Source organism: Diabrotica virgifera, chromosome 1 (genome assembly GCF_917563875.1).
Source record: "Diabrotica virgifera virgifera chromosome 1, PGI_DIABVI_V3a".
NCBI lineage: Eukaryota > Metazoa > Arthropoda > Insecta > Coleoptera > Chrysomelidae > Diabrotica > Diabrotica virgifera.
The window spans coordinates 30,989,885-31,010,387 of NC_065443.1; the positions used below are offsets into that span (position 1 = coordinate 30,989,885).

Consider the following 20,503-nt stretch of genomic DNA (forward strand, 5'->3'; position numbering starts at 1 on the left):
CAAATCTTCATCTTGAAATTCAAGCAACTCTTGAACGTCACTTGATTCTGTTCGCACCCATCTCGTCCTATTCCACTCGCAATTTCGGCAATGTTTGCAGTTAAAGTTTAAACTTGCACATATTCTTCCTAATTTCCCTCAATCAGAACAGGCCATAGTGTTTCCAGTATCTATAATTTCAATGTGTATTGCTTCAGTTCTTGCAATAATTCTTTTATGTTTACGATGCATTTTGCTATGTCAAATTTCTTCCAGAATTCCATAACATTTATATCAGGATTCAGGATCACATTCCATATTATTCAGTATCATTTTAAAGGTTCGTCTAATGTCTAATATAATAGAGCTTAAATATCTGGAGTATTCCTTGGTCCATAGGTTAGCAAAGTTGTCGTATTGGGAGATCAAGATGTAACTTTTATATTTTATATTTGGATGCATAGTTTCAAGTTCGCGGGGATGACCTGGTGCATTATACAAATCTAGATCTGCTTTAAAGTCTAAATTCTTTGATTTCAAATAAGTTTCAACTTCAGAAACAAAACAATTCCGGAACCAGTTACAAAAAATAGCGCTTGTAACCCACGCTTTCTTATTAGCATGCTAAAACACTCTCAGGTCCTCATTGTTTTGATTTTTTAATGCACGAGGATTTAAAGATCTATAGAGCATCAATGGTTTAATAACCCAATCACCAGATGCATTAGAACAAAGCAGCGGTATAACTATATCCTTTGCTGTCTTAAATCCAGCCGCGGACTTTTTTCTTTTAGAAATTAATGTTTTATTTGGTACATACTTCCAAAACTGTGCAGTTTCGTCTACAGTAAATACTTGCTCAGGTGTATATCCTCCACCAGATTCCAGTTTCGCAAATTCTGGATATATTTCTACTGCAGCGGTGTCTGCAGATGCAGCTTCTCCAACGATTCAATGCTATGCAATGATTGTCGCACCTTCAATAATTTATTGAACCAAGATTGAGTTTCTCCGATCCGCTAATGAAAAATAGGCCGCTAATATAGGAATTGGATGGCATTTTTTCAATCCGCGAATATTGAAAACGCGAATGAATGAAGCACAATGAGAAGCTTTTGTTGTATTGATGATTGATATAACATATTACAGCTGGTTCTAAAATAAGAGATACGACTATTAGTAAGATTTGATCATTTTGAGCAGTGTATTTGATTGGTTTGACATTATATTATATTTATTATGACCGACAAATACTACAATAAACAAACAACTGATTACATATATGTTAATTCATAAATTGTAATAATTATTAAGGTCTAAATTTTGATATTATTTTGAATTCCTGCATTTTATAACGAGTATACCCACCTATAAATGATGGTTTTTACATAAAATAGGGTTGTTGTTATTAGTTTTTCAGGTTGAACAATAGTTATTTATGTACCAAGTCAGTAAAGTTACTCTTTATGGAACGAGTCTGATGTTATGAGCAGAGCGAGCATAGCGAGCGAGGCGAATAACAGACGAGTTCGATCAAGAGTCTTTACTGACGTTGTGCATACAAAATTTTATCTCCAACAATTTGATATTGGTTTTAACACTTACTTACAATTTACAATTTAAAAACTTTTTAAATTTTAGACGTCATAATAATTTCATGACAGTGATGACAGATAACTTTTGCAAGATGGCCGCTTTCGATTTTTAATCGATAGTTATCAATATTGAATACGCAAAAAAGTTATTCTTCATAGAGTGCTCTGCATAGTCTAAAACCTAAGATACAATTATCAGATATCAAATTTTGTCAATAATATACGAGGTATGTCCAAAAATATGAAGTTCGCTCAAGAGTAAAGTGCCTTTATATTTCACAATATCAAAAATTGTTATTAAAAAAAGTTGTTTGTAATTAAAAATTATGTTATAATATGCATTTGTACTCTTCTAATAAAATTTTTTTTTAATTGTCTTCAAATTACGGATATCCAACATCATTTTTATTTAAGATAACTCCGGTATTATTAATTTTGCGAAAAAAAGTTATTCTTTTTAAAATGTCTGAATAGTCAAAAAACTAAGATGCAATCATAAGATATCAATTTTTTTCAATTTTATACGAGGTATGTCAAAAAATATGAATTTCGCTCAAGAGTAAAATACCTTTATAGCTCACAATATTTTAACTAGAAGGGTGCAATTGCATATTAAAACATAGTTTTTAATTCTAAACAACTTTTTATAATAACAAATTTCAATATTGTGAAAAATAAAGGTACTTTACTCTTCAGCGAAATTAATATTTTTTGACATACCTCGTATAAAATTGACAAAATTTAATATCTTATAATTTTATCTTAGTTGTTAGACTATGCAGAACGTTTCATAAACAATATTTTTTTTTGTAAAATTTATAATAACTGAGCTATCATAAATAGAACTGATGTTCTGTGTCCGTGATTTGAGGAAAATTTTCAATTTTTTTTTTCAATTAAGAGTGTAAATGCAGATTATAACATAATTTTTAATTACCAACAACTTTTCTCAATGACAATTTTCGATATTGTGAAATATAAAGGCACTTTACTCTTGAGCGAACTTCATGTTTTTGGACATACCTCGTATACTGTTGATAAAATTTGATATCTGATGATTGCGTCATAGGTTTTAGACTATGCAGAGCACTTAATTTATAAAGAATAACTTTTTTTCGTAAAATTGATATTAAAAAAGTTTCCCATATGGTTCCAAGTTACGCAGACACACTGTATGAATATAATTACAAAATACTACAGAATTTTCCTTATTGATAATATCGCCAATTGTGTACTATATTTTTAATAATTAAAGTAAATAAATTTTAAGTTCACTAAAATACTCGCCATTCGATTACTGCCATCGACCACTTACATTCAATCTCGGTTAATTTGATTAATCGCGGCAGGTAAAGTAAAATTCTTCTTTCAGTACAATAAAGTGTTACTTTACTGCCGCAAATGAGGACAAGTCAGTACAATAATGAATGCCTTTAGTGACGGTTGGCGATAAAATAAGTTATCTGACAAATTTTAAGATGTGACAGTGACAGTAGGTAAATAATAAGTATTTATCCTTCAAAATACACTGCTCAATTTTCTACAAAATACGCTTTAAGAGTCGTATCTGTTTTTTTAGGAACCAGCTGTACATATAACGTATAATATTGTTTTTGCAGGTTATATCAATCCTTTTGTCGATCAATATGCCTATTGTATGACTAGTTTTTCATACATTCGAAAAGGTCAGTATTTAACTGTCTCTAGCATTGATATCTCACGATAAAACAAATAATTATGAACTAGCTCGTTATGTTATCATAACAATTATGTAGGTACATGCTATCTAAGTGAATAATTGTGGCATTGTATGGAACGTTTATTGATGTTTAAGAATTTTTATTTCAATAACTATCTTAATAACCTTCGGTTAGTCTTATATTGACATTAATGCATAAATGAAAATACTAAATACGTACTGAAAATGTTGCATATGCATGAATTAATTACGTAGCTATTTTTTAAATAATTATTACAATATAGACATAGACTAAATAATAATTTGCAGGCGAGGCAATATTAATATCGTAAACTGAGAATGATTTGTAGATATTAATTAATAAATTCAATGACTTGGCAATGTATCATGGAAATCTGAAAAAAACCACAACAAATCCTACAGGAATGTACACAAGCCTAAATAATAATCAATAGTTAAAAAAATGGGACAGAAAATTATGCGAAAACTGTCGATGGATAAACATAATATCATTAATGATAAGACTAATTGAGAAAGACCAGGTTACATAGGTTTAATATGAGTGTACCAAAGTTGTACCAAACAAAATGTCTAAAAATTTATGATTTAAAAGATACAGATCAAATTGGATACTGTTTCATAATAAAATTGGTCATATCTCGTAAAACAGTCGATGTTAACCTATATTGAGATAATCATCAAGAGCAGTTCCGTCAAAATGCTATGGAGCAATTAATATACTGGACCTTATATTCAAAATAAGCAAGTTTTGTTCAACTTTCGGTATAACTAGAATTGGTACTAGGATACAAATATTTTAGATTAATTTGGCACAACGAAAACCTATGTCCTAATTTTTCAGTTATTATAACAATTTCTCTAAAGACGTCTTATTGGAATTTACTATTTTAGTTTGGGAAAAGCCACAATTTTGAAATTTAGTTTATTTGAAATTTCGATTTTCACTCCGGTTAACAAAACACATTTTGATATCGATTTCCGAAGTGGAAATCGTAACGTCAAACTTAATTTGAAAGTAAAATTTTGTGACTTATTCCCAACTAAAGTAGTAAATTGCACACAATGCCACAAGATAATAGCTTCAGATCAATATCTAATCGGAACTCTCAAAGAATCATCCCGTATATTAGACAATTCACGGAAGCTTTTGATATCTTTATGATATCAAACTTTTTATTTAGCAAGATATCACGTAATCCTCTATAGAATTCAATCGTACGACAATTATTCTGGCAAAATTATATTCGTTGTAACCTTTTCTGCATCAATTTCGTTGTTTTCTGCCATTGTATCGCTGGTACCTATGATTAATGTGATTCCTAATACATCTCCAGTGAAAATAATAACTGATAAGTATTGGCGATTACAATTTTTTTATATGCGTGTCCGCGAAGATTATAACTTCCAAAATATTTATAATGAAAAGATTTAGTTCATAATAGATGCCGACGAATACAATAATTGTATTCGTAATAATAATTATTATTTCCCTTATACTTTTCGTAGGCGGCGGCGGTATATTTTTTATTAAGTAGATTTTTGTGTTGCATCCTTTTTAATTTCTTTCGATTTTTCATTCTATTTCTTGTTTTTAGTTCAATCCATGGTTATTGGTCTGCGTCATTTTGAATGTCTTTTCTATAAAATTCTAAGGTGTCAGTAACTATGGCAGGAATATACAGATACAGTGTGGAAGGCACTTATGGATTAAAATTATTTCTGTCCTTGTTTCAAAAAATTATAAAAAACGCTGAGACTCGTCAATTTTTCAATAAAAATGTGCACTTTTTAAACATAAATTTAAATATACAGGGTGATCCTTCCAAGTCTAGCAGAGCCCATATGCTTTATTTTTAATGGAACACCCCATATATTCTTATATTTTTAAAAGCTGCTTAACAACCTGATTTCAGTGAACTATATCATGTAGGGTGTATTATGAACAATACAGGGTGAAATTTTGAAATTAACAAGTATGGAAACCACTTATGGAATATAATTATTGTTTGTGTCCTTATTTTAAACAATTATAAAAAATACTGGACGTCAACATTTAAATTCAAATAGGCGCTTTACAAACAAAAATTTAAATATACAGGGTGATTCACGCAAGTATAGTATAGTCCATGATCTTTAGTTTTAATGGACCACCCTGTATATTTTTATATTTTTAGAATCTGCTAAAGAACCTCATCTCAAAAAAGTATTATGTAAGGTCTATTATGAATAATACAAGCTGAAATTTTGAAATTATTTATAAATTTTGTCAGGACATTAAATACAAAACCCAATAGATTTAATGCTTAGTTTAGAAAATGTATGCCTTTATTTAGCTAATTTAAAAAATAATACTGTTATTTAAAGCATGATAAATTATTATTAATTTCAAAATTTTATGTAGGTATTTAATATCTTGACGAAAATTATACATAATTTTAAAATTTCACCTTGTATTATTCATAATAGATCCTACATAATAGGTGTACACTTTTTTGATATGAGGTTGTTTAGCAGATTCTAAAAATATAAAAATATACAGGGTGATCCATTGTATATTTTAGTCTATGTTTGTAAAACGCCCATTTGAATTTAAAAGTTGACATGTCCCAGTATTTTTTATAATTTTTTAAAATAAGGACACAAATAATTTTATTCCATAAGTGGTTTCCATACTTGTTACTTTCAAAATTTGACCCTGTATTATTCATAATACATCCTGCATGATAGAGTTCGTTGAAATCAGGTTGCTAAGCAGCTTTTAAAAATATAAGAATATACAGGGTGTTCCATTAAAAATAAATCTTATGGACTCTGCTAGACTTGAATTTAAGTACTGTACATTTAAATTTATGTTTAAAAAGTGCACATTTTTATTTAAAAATCGACGGGTCTCAGCATTTTTTATAATTTTTTGAAACAAGGACAGAAATAATTTTATTCCATAAGTGCCTTCCACCCTGTATACATACAATAGACATTTTCAATTTGCAATAAAGTGTTCCAGATTTTGTTATCAATGAGTCATCCTGCTAAATTGTAATTGTTAAGTTACTTGCTACGTGTTCGATGTCTTAATTACAAAAGCTTGTATAAGTTTCAGTAATACTTAATTGCTCAAGCAAGCTTAATAGATTTCTAGAACTCAGAGAAGCTACGACGAAATTTAAATGTCTACCTTATTTTTTTTATTTGTTTACCAAACTCGTACATTGATGAAGAAGAATTTCACTTTTCAAAATTAAGTCACTTCGAGAATAATATGAACTACTGAATTCTGTCGGGTCTTTGATACTCCATTGTATCGGATTATTATGTTAGATGCTTTTGATTTGTTTCTATGTAATCTTTTTTTTTAATTTCATTTCGTGGAAATTCCCTTTACTTTTGGATTGGTGCCGTATGTTGTTCCTTTTCCATATCTGTAGGTTCATTCTAACAGTATAATTATGGCAAATCAACTATTTTTATCCCTATTTTGTTTAAATTTTTAGTTTGATAGTCGTGATGTTAGTTTCGTCTGTAGTAGTTGTTGTTTTGTGTATTGTTTGACATATTTGAAATGTTATATTTTTTGTAAATAATATGCTATTTAAATGGCTCAAAAATTTCAAGAGAAAAATCTAAGAAGAATATATGGAAGAATAAAAGAGAAAAGTTAGTGGCGCAGGCGTTGTAACTTTGAGTTGTATAGAAATTTTGGGGAACTTGACGTTATAAAATTCATTAAAGTAGCACGTCTTAGATAGATAGGGTATGCATGCAATCAAGCGTGAGGAATGTGCAACAGTTAGAAAAGTTTTTGACGGGAGAGGGGTTATGGGGCAACGAAGATGCCTAAAGTTGTGCTCACGACGAGGCGCCGACCCTCGCTCCCTGGTATCCCTCGTACTGCTCGTACCATATTATCGATCGCCAGATGCATTATTTTAAATGCGAGCTTTCACCAAAATGAAGAGTAGGATACTAAGCTCTAGGCTAGGATACGATGCGATGGTCACCGTAGTGAACAAACCCTTAGGAAGACCGATACTTGGGCATCAAGACAGCTTAAAGGACGATAGAGCATGTAGATGAGTTGTCAAAAACGGGGGTGAACCTGAAGAATGCTTTGGTTGAGAGAATGAAGGGAAGGGAAGAAAATGCTATGTTTCCGTTTGTTTTCCTCTACGATTTCTCAGGATCTGATTAGTTAGCCATTATTCTGTTGCTATATATTCAAAAGTTTGTGACTTACAATGTGTCTTACACTTTCTATGTTACTTTCCTAAAGTTTTTCTTTCTTATTTTAATGATGTTATTTTTGTCGTTTTTTGCAAATCAAATATAATTGCGTTGTTATTTATTGATAAATAATTATATTTCTATTTGCTTAATTGGCAAGTCTTTCATTATTTATTTAGTGATATTTCATAGCTGCTTTTAATTAAGGAACTAATGGATGGCTCCATTTTTGTCTTTTTTATTTTCTAAGAGTCGACCTTAAATACTTAGACACAGAACAATCCGACTATGGCGACGTCACAGCAGGAGTAAGAGAAAAAACAACGAGAGCAACAAAAATAGCGGGCTGCCTAAAAAATACAATATGACTTAATAAAAACATTGTCATTAAGACTAAATTCCGAACATACAAAGCTGCTATAGGCCTATAATGACATATCGCAGATACTAGACCAGAAACAACACAAGCCAAAAGATTGCTTCAAACAACAGACAGGAAGGTATCTACTTGTTGTATAGCTAGAAAGTCTTTTCTAGACGGGGAAACAAGTGAAAACGTAAGGAAGGCATATGGATTAGACGACATTAACGGTTGTATGCTAAACTATCAACTTTATCAGATGAACAACAATGATTCAGATCCGGAAGATCCTGCGTAGATGCCGTATTTGTACTGAGACAAATCACAGAAAAGGCCATTGAGTACAATAAACTAGCATATCTATGTTTTATAGACCTGACAAAGGCTTTCGATCGCATCCAAGTCGAAGACGTCTTACATTTACTGTATAGAAGAAACATACCAGTCAATATTATACAAACCGTTATATACATTATACATCGAAAACATCTACTTTCATAATCGAATATAGGCAAAGATAAATGGAACACTAACGCAGTTTATACCAGTACAAAGCGGAGTCAGACAAGGTGACTCATTAAGCCCACTGCTCTTTAATATAATAATGGACGAAATAATAGAAGCAGTACGTAAAGGTCATGGTTACAGAATGGGGAACAAAGAAATCCAAATATTAGGTTATGCAGACGGCGCCGCAATAATCGCCGAGACAGAAGACGATCTCCAAAGATTAACACACATCTTCAATACAACAGCCAAGAAATACAATATGATAATATCAGCAGAAAAAACCAAATGTATGACAACATCTAAATACCCACTACGATGTAAAATCGAAATTGATGGGAAAATAATAAAGCAGGAAGCAAGGTTTAGATATCTGGGAATATAATATATAACCAGTTACGGAGATGTTGAAGAGGAAGTACAACAAAGCTTAAAAGCAAGTAAAGCAGCAATTAGACCTGACACGGCGGAGACAAGACCTGACACATCTAAAACGAGACGAATACTAGAAACAACAGAGATGAAAATACTCCGACGAATATCAGGGAGAAGTCTGTTGGATAGGGAGAGAAGCGAAAACATAAGAAGATCATGCAATGTAGAAGACAAATGGAAGGGTGACAAAACGGAAACAGGAGTGGGACGAACACATTAGTAGAATGGCAGAGGATAGGATAGTACGAATAGCACGAGATAAGTCACCAAATGGACGAAGGAGTATTGGCAGACCAAGAAAAAGATGGTGCGATAACTTAAATAATTTAGGAGGCTAACATTGAAGAAGAAACAGGTTTTAAAGCCTACATACAAGAAGGAAGAAGAAGATGCTAAACAGGAAAAAATATTGAATGAACATATTATCAAAATGGAAGAAAGCAGAATGGCGAGAACCGCTCTAGCTATATAATTCGCCAACGGGATGGACAAGTATAGGCCAGTCCCGAAAAAGGTGGAGCGACAATCTAGACCTTGTTGCAGGTGGATGAAGTTTAAACGGCCGAATCGCGTAGAATAAAGAAAGTCATTGTATAGCAATTAAATTAACAATGCAGACATTTTAACACGTATTTTAACAATAAATCGATGGCAACAAATTTATTATATTAAATTTATAAGACTTATAAGACAACAATTGCTTTGCTGCATGCTAAATGTCTGAATGTTAAAAGTCAGAATAAATGCGAAATATAGACTGAAAAATTTAAAGGGAAAATCCCAGTAGTGGCTGTATACCAAAGTTTAAACAAACTTACAATGAAGTAAAAAACTTCTAATGTACGATGGTAGATTTTATTTATAAAAATTTAAAATTCATCCAAATTGACTACACATCTGCAGTACGTTTTCGGTCCAGTCGGACCATCATCAGTGAAACATCCTGCCAGTTGTTGAAGCTAGCCCACATTTTGGTTATTAAAACCTTTAAATTTCATGGTAATAATATTAAATAGTAAAATTAAGATGACACTAATAGGTCGATGTCAAAAGTGATTTCTTTAACATCGACCTAGTGTCATCTTACATAATTTTACAATTTAATATTATTAGGTACCATGTAATTTAAAGGTTTTAATAACCAAAATGGCTAGTTTCAATTACATACTAACAGGACGTTTCAGTGATGGTGGTTCGACTGGACCGAAAACGTTCTGAAGATTTGTAATCCATTTGGATGAATTTTAAAATTTTTTAAAAGTTTTTTACTTTATTTTAAGTTTGTTTAAATATATATTGGATCGATTTTTTTCACCTGTGTATATATTGGGACCGTGCAAGTTCGGCAAAGCGACACCTATTTCTACGCTCTGCAACTTAATTCGCACTTTTAATTATATTGGCCAATTATATTAGTCCTGGTTACAGGATAATTGTCAAGGCCATAGCCCAAAAAAATAATAAGAAGGAAAAATAAGATTTAGGTTATGTTATTAAAACGTAAACAATTGTATGTAGTAAATAAAATTAGTTATTAAAATGCAGTACTGCAAGCAAAATACAATTAATTAAATTTACCTTTATATAATAATTGCATATCATATCAATATTGTGGAGCAACATATAATTTTTCTTTTTCAATGACAGTAGATATGAAATGTACGTCAATTTGACAATTTCAATTGACAGTATGAATTATTTAAGAAAGTTGCAATATTTCTCCGCTATTCGCGCACGATCGTTTAACGTATCACTTCCAAGTACTTGCACACCACGAATATTGAACGTACATACATATATTTGTAGGTTATTAAATATGTATGAAATAATTAATACATAAATATGTTATAAGAAATAAGAACTACAATAACCCGACTATGTGTTTCTGTGCTATCAATGTACATGAATCTATGTTCGCAAGTGTCTCATCGTCTTATTGAATATTATGCTTTTGATGTTCTTGAAACTTCCAGTTTCCTCGAACGATAATTTTAGATAAGTTGCCGATGCTCGTGTGTATTCTGTTCTTAGAAGCCTGTCAGATAATAATTGATGTTTAATGGAAATTTCAACATACTGGGTTTTCAAACTCTTGTTTGTCTATTAGGAATTATTATAGGTTACTTATTCTTGAAATGACGTTTTAAATGCTTAAGTCAATAACACAGCAACAGTAAGGTATAATTAAGTTTTTGATTTTTATTAGAAAGTAACCGATATTCTATTTATTATCAGTGGCCATTTATTTTGAGTGACAACAAAAGTATCCAACATAGTTTGTCTATTTTCAGTCTTCACTAAATCGTGTTAGTCTTAAGTGACCAATCCCTGCTAATACCGATTTATGAGGAGCTGTCGCCATTTTTGTCGCCAGGTTTCGTACGTTACCGGGACCGACGGCTTTACGTGCCCTCCGAAGAACGGTGGCGGCTCAGTTAAATTAGAAATTGAAAAATTTCTGGTTTCTGCTGGGATCGAATCAGTTTCATAAACCAGTAACTAGCCATACCGTGACAAGGGTACTTAAGGAAAAACCAATTTTATCCAAATACGAGCCCTAGCAACTATATACTGGTGTTAGCACAAATTAAAATAAAAACATAATAATTCAGATAGATTGTAGTTTATTATTGTCTAATAATGATTTTAGTGCAATAATATGTAATTATTTATTAGGGAACGTAAATAAATGCATAAAATTTAAAATTCGAAAAAAATGATATACATCACTTTACCTACTTAGGCCTAAGCCTTTCTACCTTTAGATGTAAGGCTGGTGGTGAAGGCTATAAATTACAACAGAACATAATTTAAAATATATATCAAAGAAACAATGTTGTTTTTTTCTTTTGTTTGTCCCCTAAAAACGATTAAAAACGAGAGAAAATTCAAATTATAGCAGCCAGTCCAAAACGCACCCTCGTTGGTCGTGACGTCATAAAGTTAAAAATGTTCAAGGGCCGCGCCATTAATTAATTACGTTTGATATTCGTTTACTTGTTGTATTCATTTTATGGTGTATCTTAGTTTTATAAATATCTTTAGATAGTTGCTGTGAACTGTATATTTCATAATATTTGAGTATTTTTGTTAAGACAATTTTTTTAAAATGACCGAAGAGGTTTTTTTTAAAGAGCAGTCCGCTAACTTACCTATTACGAACATAAAACTTATTATTATGACTAGTTTATTTTAATTTTATATTAAAAACAGTTTCAGAAAAATATTGTATAGGTAAATATCATTCAATGTGCAATGTACATCTACCAAAATATACTAAAAGTTCTATTTTCTTTTTGTTCAAAATCCACTTGATTAATTAAAAAAAAACTATTAAGCAGACAACATTTACATTAAATACTTACATTAAAATTATCTTCACATACATGAAGATCTTAAGGAAGAAATAAAATGTCTTTAATGCCCTTTCAATATGCCGCAGCTGCAACCACTTTATTAAACGCCGTTTCTTATGGACTGGTAATTTAATAAATATTTTATTGGGGGTTTTAATGGTTGTACTTTAACACAATGGTAGAACACTTTATTATAGTATTTACTTTTATTTTCCATATTAAACACACACAATTCAGTACTATCTCTTCAAAAATTGTATCAAACTCCAATATAAACAAAACGCTATATACTTTTATATGAGATAGGAAAAATGTCATTACAAAAAATTACGATATGACGTCGCGTCACAAATGTTCGCCCGCTTTTTGGATCGTTTGAAATGATTGGAATGCCCAGAAGATTTTAAATTTGTATTTCTCAGTTTTTAGGAGGCGTGAAATTTAGGAAATCTTATTTTTAAGCGAAACTGAACATTACTATGTAATAAAACAAAGATGTACAAGTTCCCTATTAGTAATAAAAAATGTTTATTTTGTTGACGACTAAATATTGGGCCATGGACAAATATTTATTTTTAAAACGGAGTAGTGTCGCCCTTAATGGCAACTGGAATTCGGTTGGGCATTAACTCACCTAAGGATCTGTACTATTCAGGGGTAAATTCATTCCAAATCTGCGTTGTTTTGGTTTTAAGTTTGTGTAATCTCCGCCGTGGGTTGATCCTTGGTGTCTATTTTATTTTATGTTATTCTGTTTCAAAGGAATTTATGTCAGGACTGGTAAATTTTTTGGTTCTAGCAGTTTGACCGTTTAGTCCTGCTGAAAAATATAATTCGCGTTAACATTTAATTTGACAATGCTTGGTAGTAGGCTGTTTTGAAGTATTTGTTGATATTTCGCAGCATTTACGGTACCCTTAATAAATCCAAAACATCCAACCCTAAATCTCCATACAACCTCAAATCTTTTAGGAAATTTTACGGTCCTTTTTAAACAGTCCTTATGCAAAACCCGATGTCTAGTGCGAATAAAGCAGGCCACGCACTGACGCACTGAATCGGTATAGAGCGATCGGCTCGTCTAAGAGCAATCGGCAGATTTTGCTATACATGGAAATAAATGAGCCACCGCGCACAGCCTAAGAACGTTCGACAGTCGAACGTTCTTTATTAGGCGGTGCGCGGTGGCTCATTTATTTCCATGTATAGCAAAATCTGCCGATTGCTCTTAGCCAAGCCGATCGCTCTATGCCGATTCAGTGCGCGGCCTGCTTAACTCGTTTGCGGTAATCACCATCATATACATCTAATTTGGATTCGTCACTAAAAATGACTCCGGACCAATCTTCTACCGACCAAAAAAGTTTAGATTTTGCTCACATGAACCTGGCTTGCTTTTGTTTTAGTGTTAACAGTGGCTTTACTTTGTATATAAGAAAATATGATTTTATAAACTACGATACACTTGATACACTTTTAGATTGTTACCTGTAATTCAACCTATAAAATGTTAATCCAGATCTATATATCTTGACAAATTTAATCCAGTTTCACTATTCAATTCAGTTGTAACTTGCTTTAGCGTATTAATTTATTCATAATACCGGGTGGACCAAAAGTCAGTTAACGCTATCAAAAAAAGTCACGTGCAAGTTTGCGGCGTCTCCAAGAAAATATATCATGCTCTGTGAAGGGCCTTGCAAATAATCCAGAGTTACAAGGTATTCGATATTTTCACCAAAACGGTGCACCGCCTCATTACAGATTGCAAGTTCGTGAGTTTCTAAATGAGCTGTTTAGTGATTGGATAGGGGAAGAGACACAATTGAATGGCCCGCGCATTGGCCAGATTTGACGCCCTGTGATTTTGCCTTGTGGGGAGTACTTAAAGATAAAGTTTTTGACAATTTGAAGTTCTCCGTGCCAACTTGGAAGTCTGTAGTAAGACTTGTTTCACTGTGTACAAGCGTTGCCAAAAATGTATTGATGAAGGTGGTTTACATTTTGAACATAAAATGTAAAGCATGCACTTATTTGTACCTACTTATTAACAATAAACGTTTTTTTTTGCTTCAGTTGTTTTTTCTTTTATAAATATTCAAAACGATTAACTGACTTTTGGTCCACCCGGTATATTAAGATACCTACCCTAATAATTTTTAACTATGGTTTATTCGTTTATTCGAACAAATTTTAGATTCGATCAGAATTTGTTTTATCGATAAGACTCGAATAAGTGCCAAATTAATCTCGCATCAAATATTCATTCAAGTAATGCCCAAACAGAAAATTAAACGCTTGTTTCCATTGTTCTAGCAGAAGTAAAGCAATCGCACCCCGTATCTCGGAGTGGGTCTGACAGGCGACCGGATGCGGTACGTGAAGAGGGCATAAAACAACAAGAGTCCTCGAAAACTGAGTCCTCCCACGATGTGCCCAACGATAGAATGGAGGCCGCCAACATGGTCAGGTGAGTGCAAGAAAATTACTATTTAGATCATTACAGATAGAGGGTCGAATTCTTTTGTTTGTGGCGACGTTGTCACGTTTATTATCGAACTGGTTTCAATAGATCAATAGACCATCAGTCAACTGTAGTTGAAATTGAAAAAAAAATGTCTTAAATTGACTTTGGTTTAACTGTTCTGTTTAGAAGTTGATTATGTCTTATACATAATACTACGGCGGTCCGATAAGTACTTAGCCTTAAAAAAAACGAAAATTTTGGAAACGTGACGATTTATTTCTGAACGTGGTCTTCTTTTAGCTCGATACACTTGACCCAGCGATGCTCCACCTTCTTTAACCCTTCTGAAGAATATCTTTTCTCGAGGTCTGTAAAGTAAGCTGCCCTGGCGGTGATGAACTCCTTATCTGACTTAAATTTCTGCCCGGCGAGTGCCTTTATTAAGTATGGAAACAAAAAGAAGTCGTACAGGCCCAAATTTGGAGAATACGTTAGTTGGAACAGCAGTTTGTAGCCGAATTCTACCAATTTGGCCATGGCGATGGCGGAGGTGTGAGCCGGAGCATTGTCTTGGTGGAAGAGTATTTTTTTCTTGTACAATTGGGACTGTTTTTTCTGAAATTGGGCGTCGAATTGAGCCAATAATGCGGCATAGTAAAGCCCTGTGATCGTTTTGCCCTTTTCCAGGGAGTGGATATAGATCACACCTTGTGAATCCCAGAAAATAGTGGTCATCACCTTTCCGGCCGATTGGACAGTCTGTGCCCTCCTCGGAGCACGTTCGCTGGGTGAGGTCCACTGTATCCACTATCCTTAGTCTTTGGTGTATACCAGTGGAAACATGTTTCGTCGACGGTTATGAAACAACGTAGAAACTCATTTCGATTACGCTTAAACAGCATCAGACACTGCTCTGAAGTGGTCTCATGGTTGCGTTTATTGTTCGGAGTTAGAAAATGCGGCAACCATCGCGCCGACAGTTTTTTTATGCCCAAATTTTTTTGCAGGGTATGACCAACGAGATCTTTTGAGATGCCTCTACTGTCCCAGCTATATCACGCAGCTTCAGTCCGCGGTCTACCAATACGAGATCGTGGACTTCTTTCAAGTTATTCTCAGTGGTAGCCGTTTTCGGGGCAACTGGGAGTGACTTATCAAAAACCGACGTGCCGCCACGTTGAAACTCGTTAAACCAATTTTTGACGGTTTACATCGAAGGAGAAGAGTCGCCGTTTACAGAATTCAAGCGCTTTTTGATTTCGCTGCGGAATTTCTCTTCTAAAAACAAGAGTCAAATCACCGACTCATATTGCTCTTTTTTCATTTTTCTAAAATCTTTAAACACGCCAGCTTACAAACGCGGTCAAAATAGAAGTACGAGTCAGATTTGGCTGATATTTTAACCTACAGGAATGAATTACACGATGGTAGATTTCTCTTGCGATAGTGGCGCCATCGGGGGAGAGGCTAAGTACTTATCGGACCACCACTGCTGCTTTGTTCTACCTTTGGTCACAGCTATTATCTCGAATCAACTAAGTCTGAAGATTAAAATGGGTAAGGTAGTAACAGCCTGTTGTGGATATTCGTAACTTGACAAATCAAAACCATGAATAAAGGTTCACATCCCAGTCTTCCCAGTGAACGATTTTTTTATACAGTGCTAGTCAAAAGTCCGTACCCTCCCTCTTATCTTTGGAACGGTTATACATATAATAGTGAAATTTGGAGGGATTAAATAAACGGACGTAAGCTTCTTAACTAGTCATGACAGGTGACGTAATAGTGACAGATGACGATGACGTTACAGAGCCACTGTGACCGATAATTTTAAATGGGACCTTATGGCAAGTGATACCTCATTTGAAAGGTATTCAGAATACCTATTTAGTCATACTAATTTTTTTTGGTTTAATTTGATTTTGGTGAATAAATTAAATAAATATAATATTCTAGTTTCGCATTTAATTAATAAAAATTCAAATGTCCGCCTATGGTTTTTTTGTCAAAAAAGTTGACGTTTTTCAATTCTCTAGTAGTTTTTACGACAACATCAACCTTTTTGACAAGTAATCGTAGGCGGAATTTAGAATTTTTATTAATTTAATGCGAAACTACAATTTTATATTTATTTCATTTATTCATCAAAATTAGCTTAAACTCAAACAAAATTAGTATGTATGTGTAGGTATTTTCAATACCTTTCAAACGATGTATCACTTGTCATAAGGTCCCATTTAAAAGTATCTGTCACAATGGCGCTGTAAAGTCATCTGTCACTATTACGTCACCTGTAATGACTAGTTAAGAAGCTTACGTCCGTTTATTTCCTCCCTCCAAATTTCACTATTATATGTATAACCGTTCAAAAGATAAGAGGGAGGGTACGGACTTTTGACTAGCACTGTATAGGAGGACTATAACTAAATGTAACTCGTATAATCCGAAATGATTTAACTAAATGTAGAACAATCTGAAAATTCTTACGTAAACTCTAAGGATTTGTTCAGACTACCGCTTTGCTTTCGATATGTTACATGTAATGAGCTTGGATACAATATTCTTCATAAGAAACACATGAGCTTTGCTCTTGTAAGTAGGCAGCTTACGGCATACATGTTTTATCATCTTGATAACAAGAGATAAACCATAAATTAAGGAAACTATAATAATAAAGGGACACGCGCCAACTCGTAATTTTTAATGACAAACATTTTCAGATTAACATGTACACCGGCCAATTCGTAACTTTTCTACTACCTGAACCTGCCAACTCGAAACCGTCTACAGGTGAATTCGAAACCATGGATTAAATCTAATACCTCAGGTAGTTAGGTTAAAACGTAAGAAATAAATTTGAACAGTAACGGATTAAGCCAACACGGGGCCTATCGCAAATGTATACCTTTCATTAATGTTTATTGATAAGCAAAGCTCCAATTCTATTTTAGTTCAACTCATTTTAAAGCTATGTCAATAAACTAATCGGTTCTTTTTTCAGTTTTTTTGGTAAAATGTCGTAACTTATAGACGAAAATTCTTAAAATCGGCTATTTTCATTTAAATTATCAATAAATAAATAAATTGACAAAAAATTGGTCAGATTTACATAAATTTTGTTATTCTATCCATATAGAAATTAAAACAATAATTGTTACATATAGTAGTTACACTGAGTGTCATAAAAACCGTGTATTGTTACTCATTTCTTTAGGCTATTTCACGTAATATCGAGATTCGAGATAAAAGTTTTATTTTTACATAGGTTATTAACGTTTAACTAACTTAATTTATAGTTTTATAAGCAACAATTAAGTATAGCAAGATTTATAAAACCTTGTTTAAATTGTTTTACATGCACTATAATGCGGTTATCTTAAATTTTGTTTTAAATGGTTTTCTTCTTACTGGTAGACAATAAATAGCAAAAATTAGCATTTTTGACATCAAATTTTTGATAACCAACATAAGTGTTTGTTACTACTCAAAATATTAAAAAAAACTTACCGTCGGTATAACAGGTTGCCTTGCATCCAGATGCAGAACAGTCCCATAAATGTTTTCCACTTTTTAGCACTTTCTTTAAGTGAAATTTAAAATTATTTACCACCAATAACTTATAGCCACGTTCACTCATTACGAAATCTGTTACACGGATTTCAGCCATTTTGAGAAAATTTATTTGGATATTCTCTAGTAACTCTTCCAAGAGACAATACATAAAGGATGAATACCTTTTACACCACTTCAAAGAGGGTAATTTACATACCCGGAATAACGGTATTAGATTAAGTATCAACATTACTTAAAAAATGAAAGTTACAAATTCACCGGTAGTTAGTGGGTTATCGAAAAATTACCTGCGCGCCAGAGTTACCAGTTGGCCTGTAATTAGGATGGGGGATTAAAATAGTTACGAATTCACCGGGACCCTAATAAAGTGTTAAACAAACACTTAAGTCAGCAAAGCAGTGTTGTTTCACAAGTGAGTCATCGCTCGTACTGGGATCATCTTTGTACAATCAAATTGGTTTGCCACACCGCCAAAATCACCATGAATCTTCTCAAGCTCACTGAAACGACACTTTCGTTTTCGCCGGTAAAAATTTAATTCCAACCCAATTTTCTTTAAGCGGACTATATAAATAAACATTTAGATTATGCTTATTCTTGTTCACTGTTTTAGGGTGCAATTATTTAAGTGTTTATTAAATAAAACCTTAGGCAATTCTTATGATATACAAAGTGGACAAAAAAATGCTACAGTAGCTAACCTTTCTACCGTTTTTTTCTTCGATGACGCTAGGCGTCCCTTGTATATGTTGCTTTGTAATAATAATGAACTTTGTTTTCTCACGTTGATTTCTAATCTGGGTTGAATGCTACATTCATTTGATCTGTTTACTAAATATTGTAGTGTATCCAGAGACGGATTTGAAGATTTGCCACCCCTGGGCTATCCAAAATTTGCCGCTCCCCCCACCATTTTTTACTTTTTTACCAAAATTTGCCGTCGCCTGAATTCTGCCGCCCTGGGCTATAGCCCATTCTTCAGCCCATATGTAAATCCAGACCTGAGTGTACTAGACTCTGTTAATTGTTTAAGATTTTTTTCATTGTTTAGCCCAACTCTATTGATAGTAGAGGAGGCAAGTATGCTAAATTTGCAGTTACTCGAGCGTTATGGGGACCTATTAGGTTGTGAAGATTATGTCCTAATACCAAAGAAAGTTAGTTGTCCATTTTAGTGGGTACTTTCCATTTTTTTAATTCAATTTTCCATTCCCAAAAATCGTTTTTTCCGATTATAGCGTCATCTATCCATAATTCGAAAAAATGTCTCGAATAAAAGTTACTTATTTTTACGTAAGGAATCAAAATCTGCAATAAAAAATGGGAGCTCCTATTTAAGATTTTAAAGTCTCCCCCCCACTCGTATCCACTATGTGGAGCTGCTACATCACCCTTGTATGGATACGTACCTTTAGATTTCCCTGCTACATATTTGGATTTGCACATGAGGTTTTCATTGTGCACTCTCAAAATAACCAGTTATCAAAGCTTCACCTTATTTGAGGCAACTGGTTTTAACGAATCTAAAACTATACAATAATCGCATAGTTCTATAATCAGGACAAAATACATTTTATCTTTCCATCAGGCCTGCTATTGAAAATGTATATTATTTTTAGTGATACATATTATGAAACCTTTGTTCTATCAGGTACCTTAAGTGCTTTTTTATTTTTAAATTTAACCCATCAGCTTATGTTTATTTAGAACTGATAACAGAACGTTGAGTGAAACAACTTTAGCAGCTACAGCTATATAGTAATTGATAATCTATACTTAGATTAGATTAGTATTGATTAAGACTGGCACATTATTTTAAAAATTATATCAAACAGTTGTGCGGTCGAATTAATACGTCTCTGGAATAATAGCGTTTTGTTTCCGAATTTAGTGGATTTTTGATTTAATAAGTGAATACAGTGAGTCAGTAAATTTCTATACTAAACGACCACCATGCTATAGTGAGTCAAAAACGTCTAATAAATAGCTTCTGACAACTTTTGCTTTATGGGAGCCTGGATTGCATTACTTTAGATTATACCCGTACCAGGTATCCTAAGAGATTCATTAATATTCAGCTCAGCGGGGTGCTATTGTTTGAAGTGAGGAATTCCATAAACATGGGATCAATTAATAAAACAGGTAGATCCCTTGTTTATGGAATTCCTCACCTGGAACAATAGCACCATGCTGAGCTGAATACGAATGAATCTTAGATTCTTGGTACAACTTAACACTCTGCAAAAAGCAATTTTTAACTGAATTTGAGTAAATTTTGAGAAATGTGTA

At 32.9% G+C, this 20,503-nt stretch overlaps 1 protein-coding gene across 5 annotated transcripts in view; it reads left to right on the top strand.

Moving 5' to 3' along the window:
• Positions 1-20,503, top strand: part of LOC114328206 (rho guanine nucleotide exchange factor 11) — a 767,005-nt gene that overhangs the window by 565,000 nt on the left and 181,502 nt on the right. For 4 of the 5 annotated variants that reach the window (XM_028276988.2, XM_028276990.2, XM_028276991.2 and 1 more), the window contains one exon: positions 14,491-14,644. In XM_028276988.2, the coding sequence (XP_028132789.2) occupies positions 14,491-14,644 (154 nt within the window). The remainder of the gene's footprint in view (positions 1-14,490; positions 14,645-20,503) is intronic. The other variant, XM_028276989.2, reaches the window with a different exon arrangement.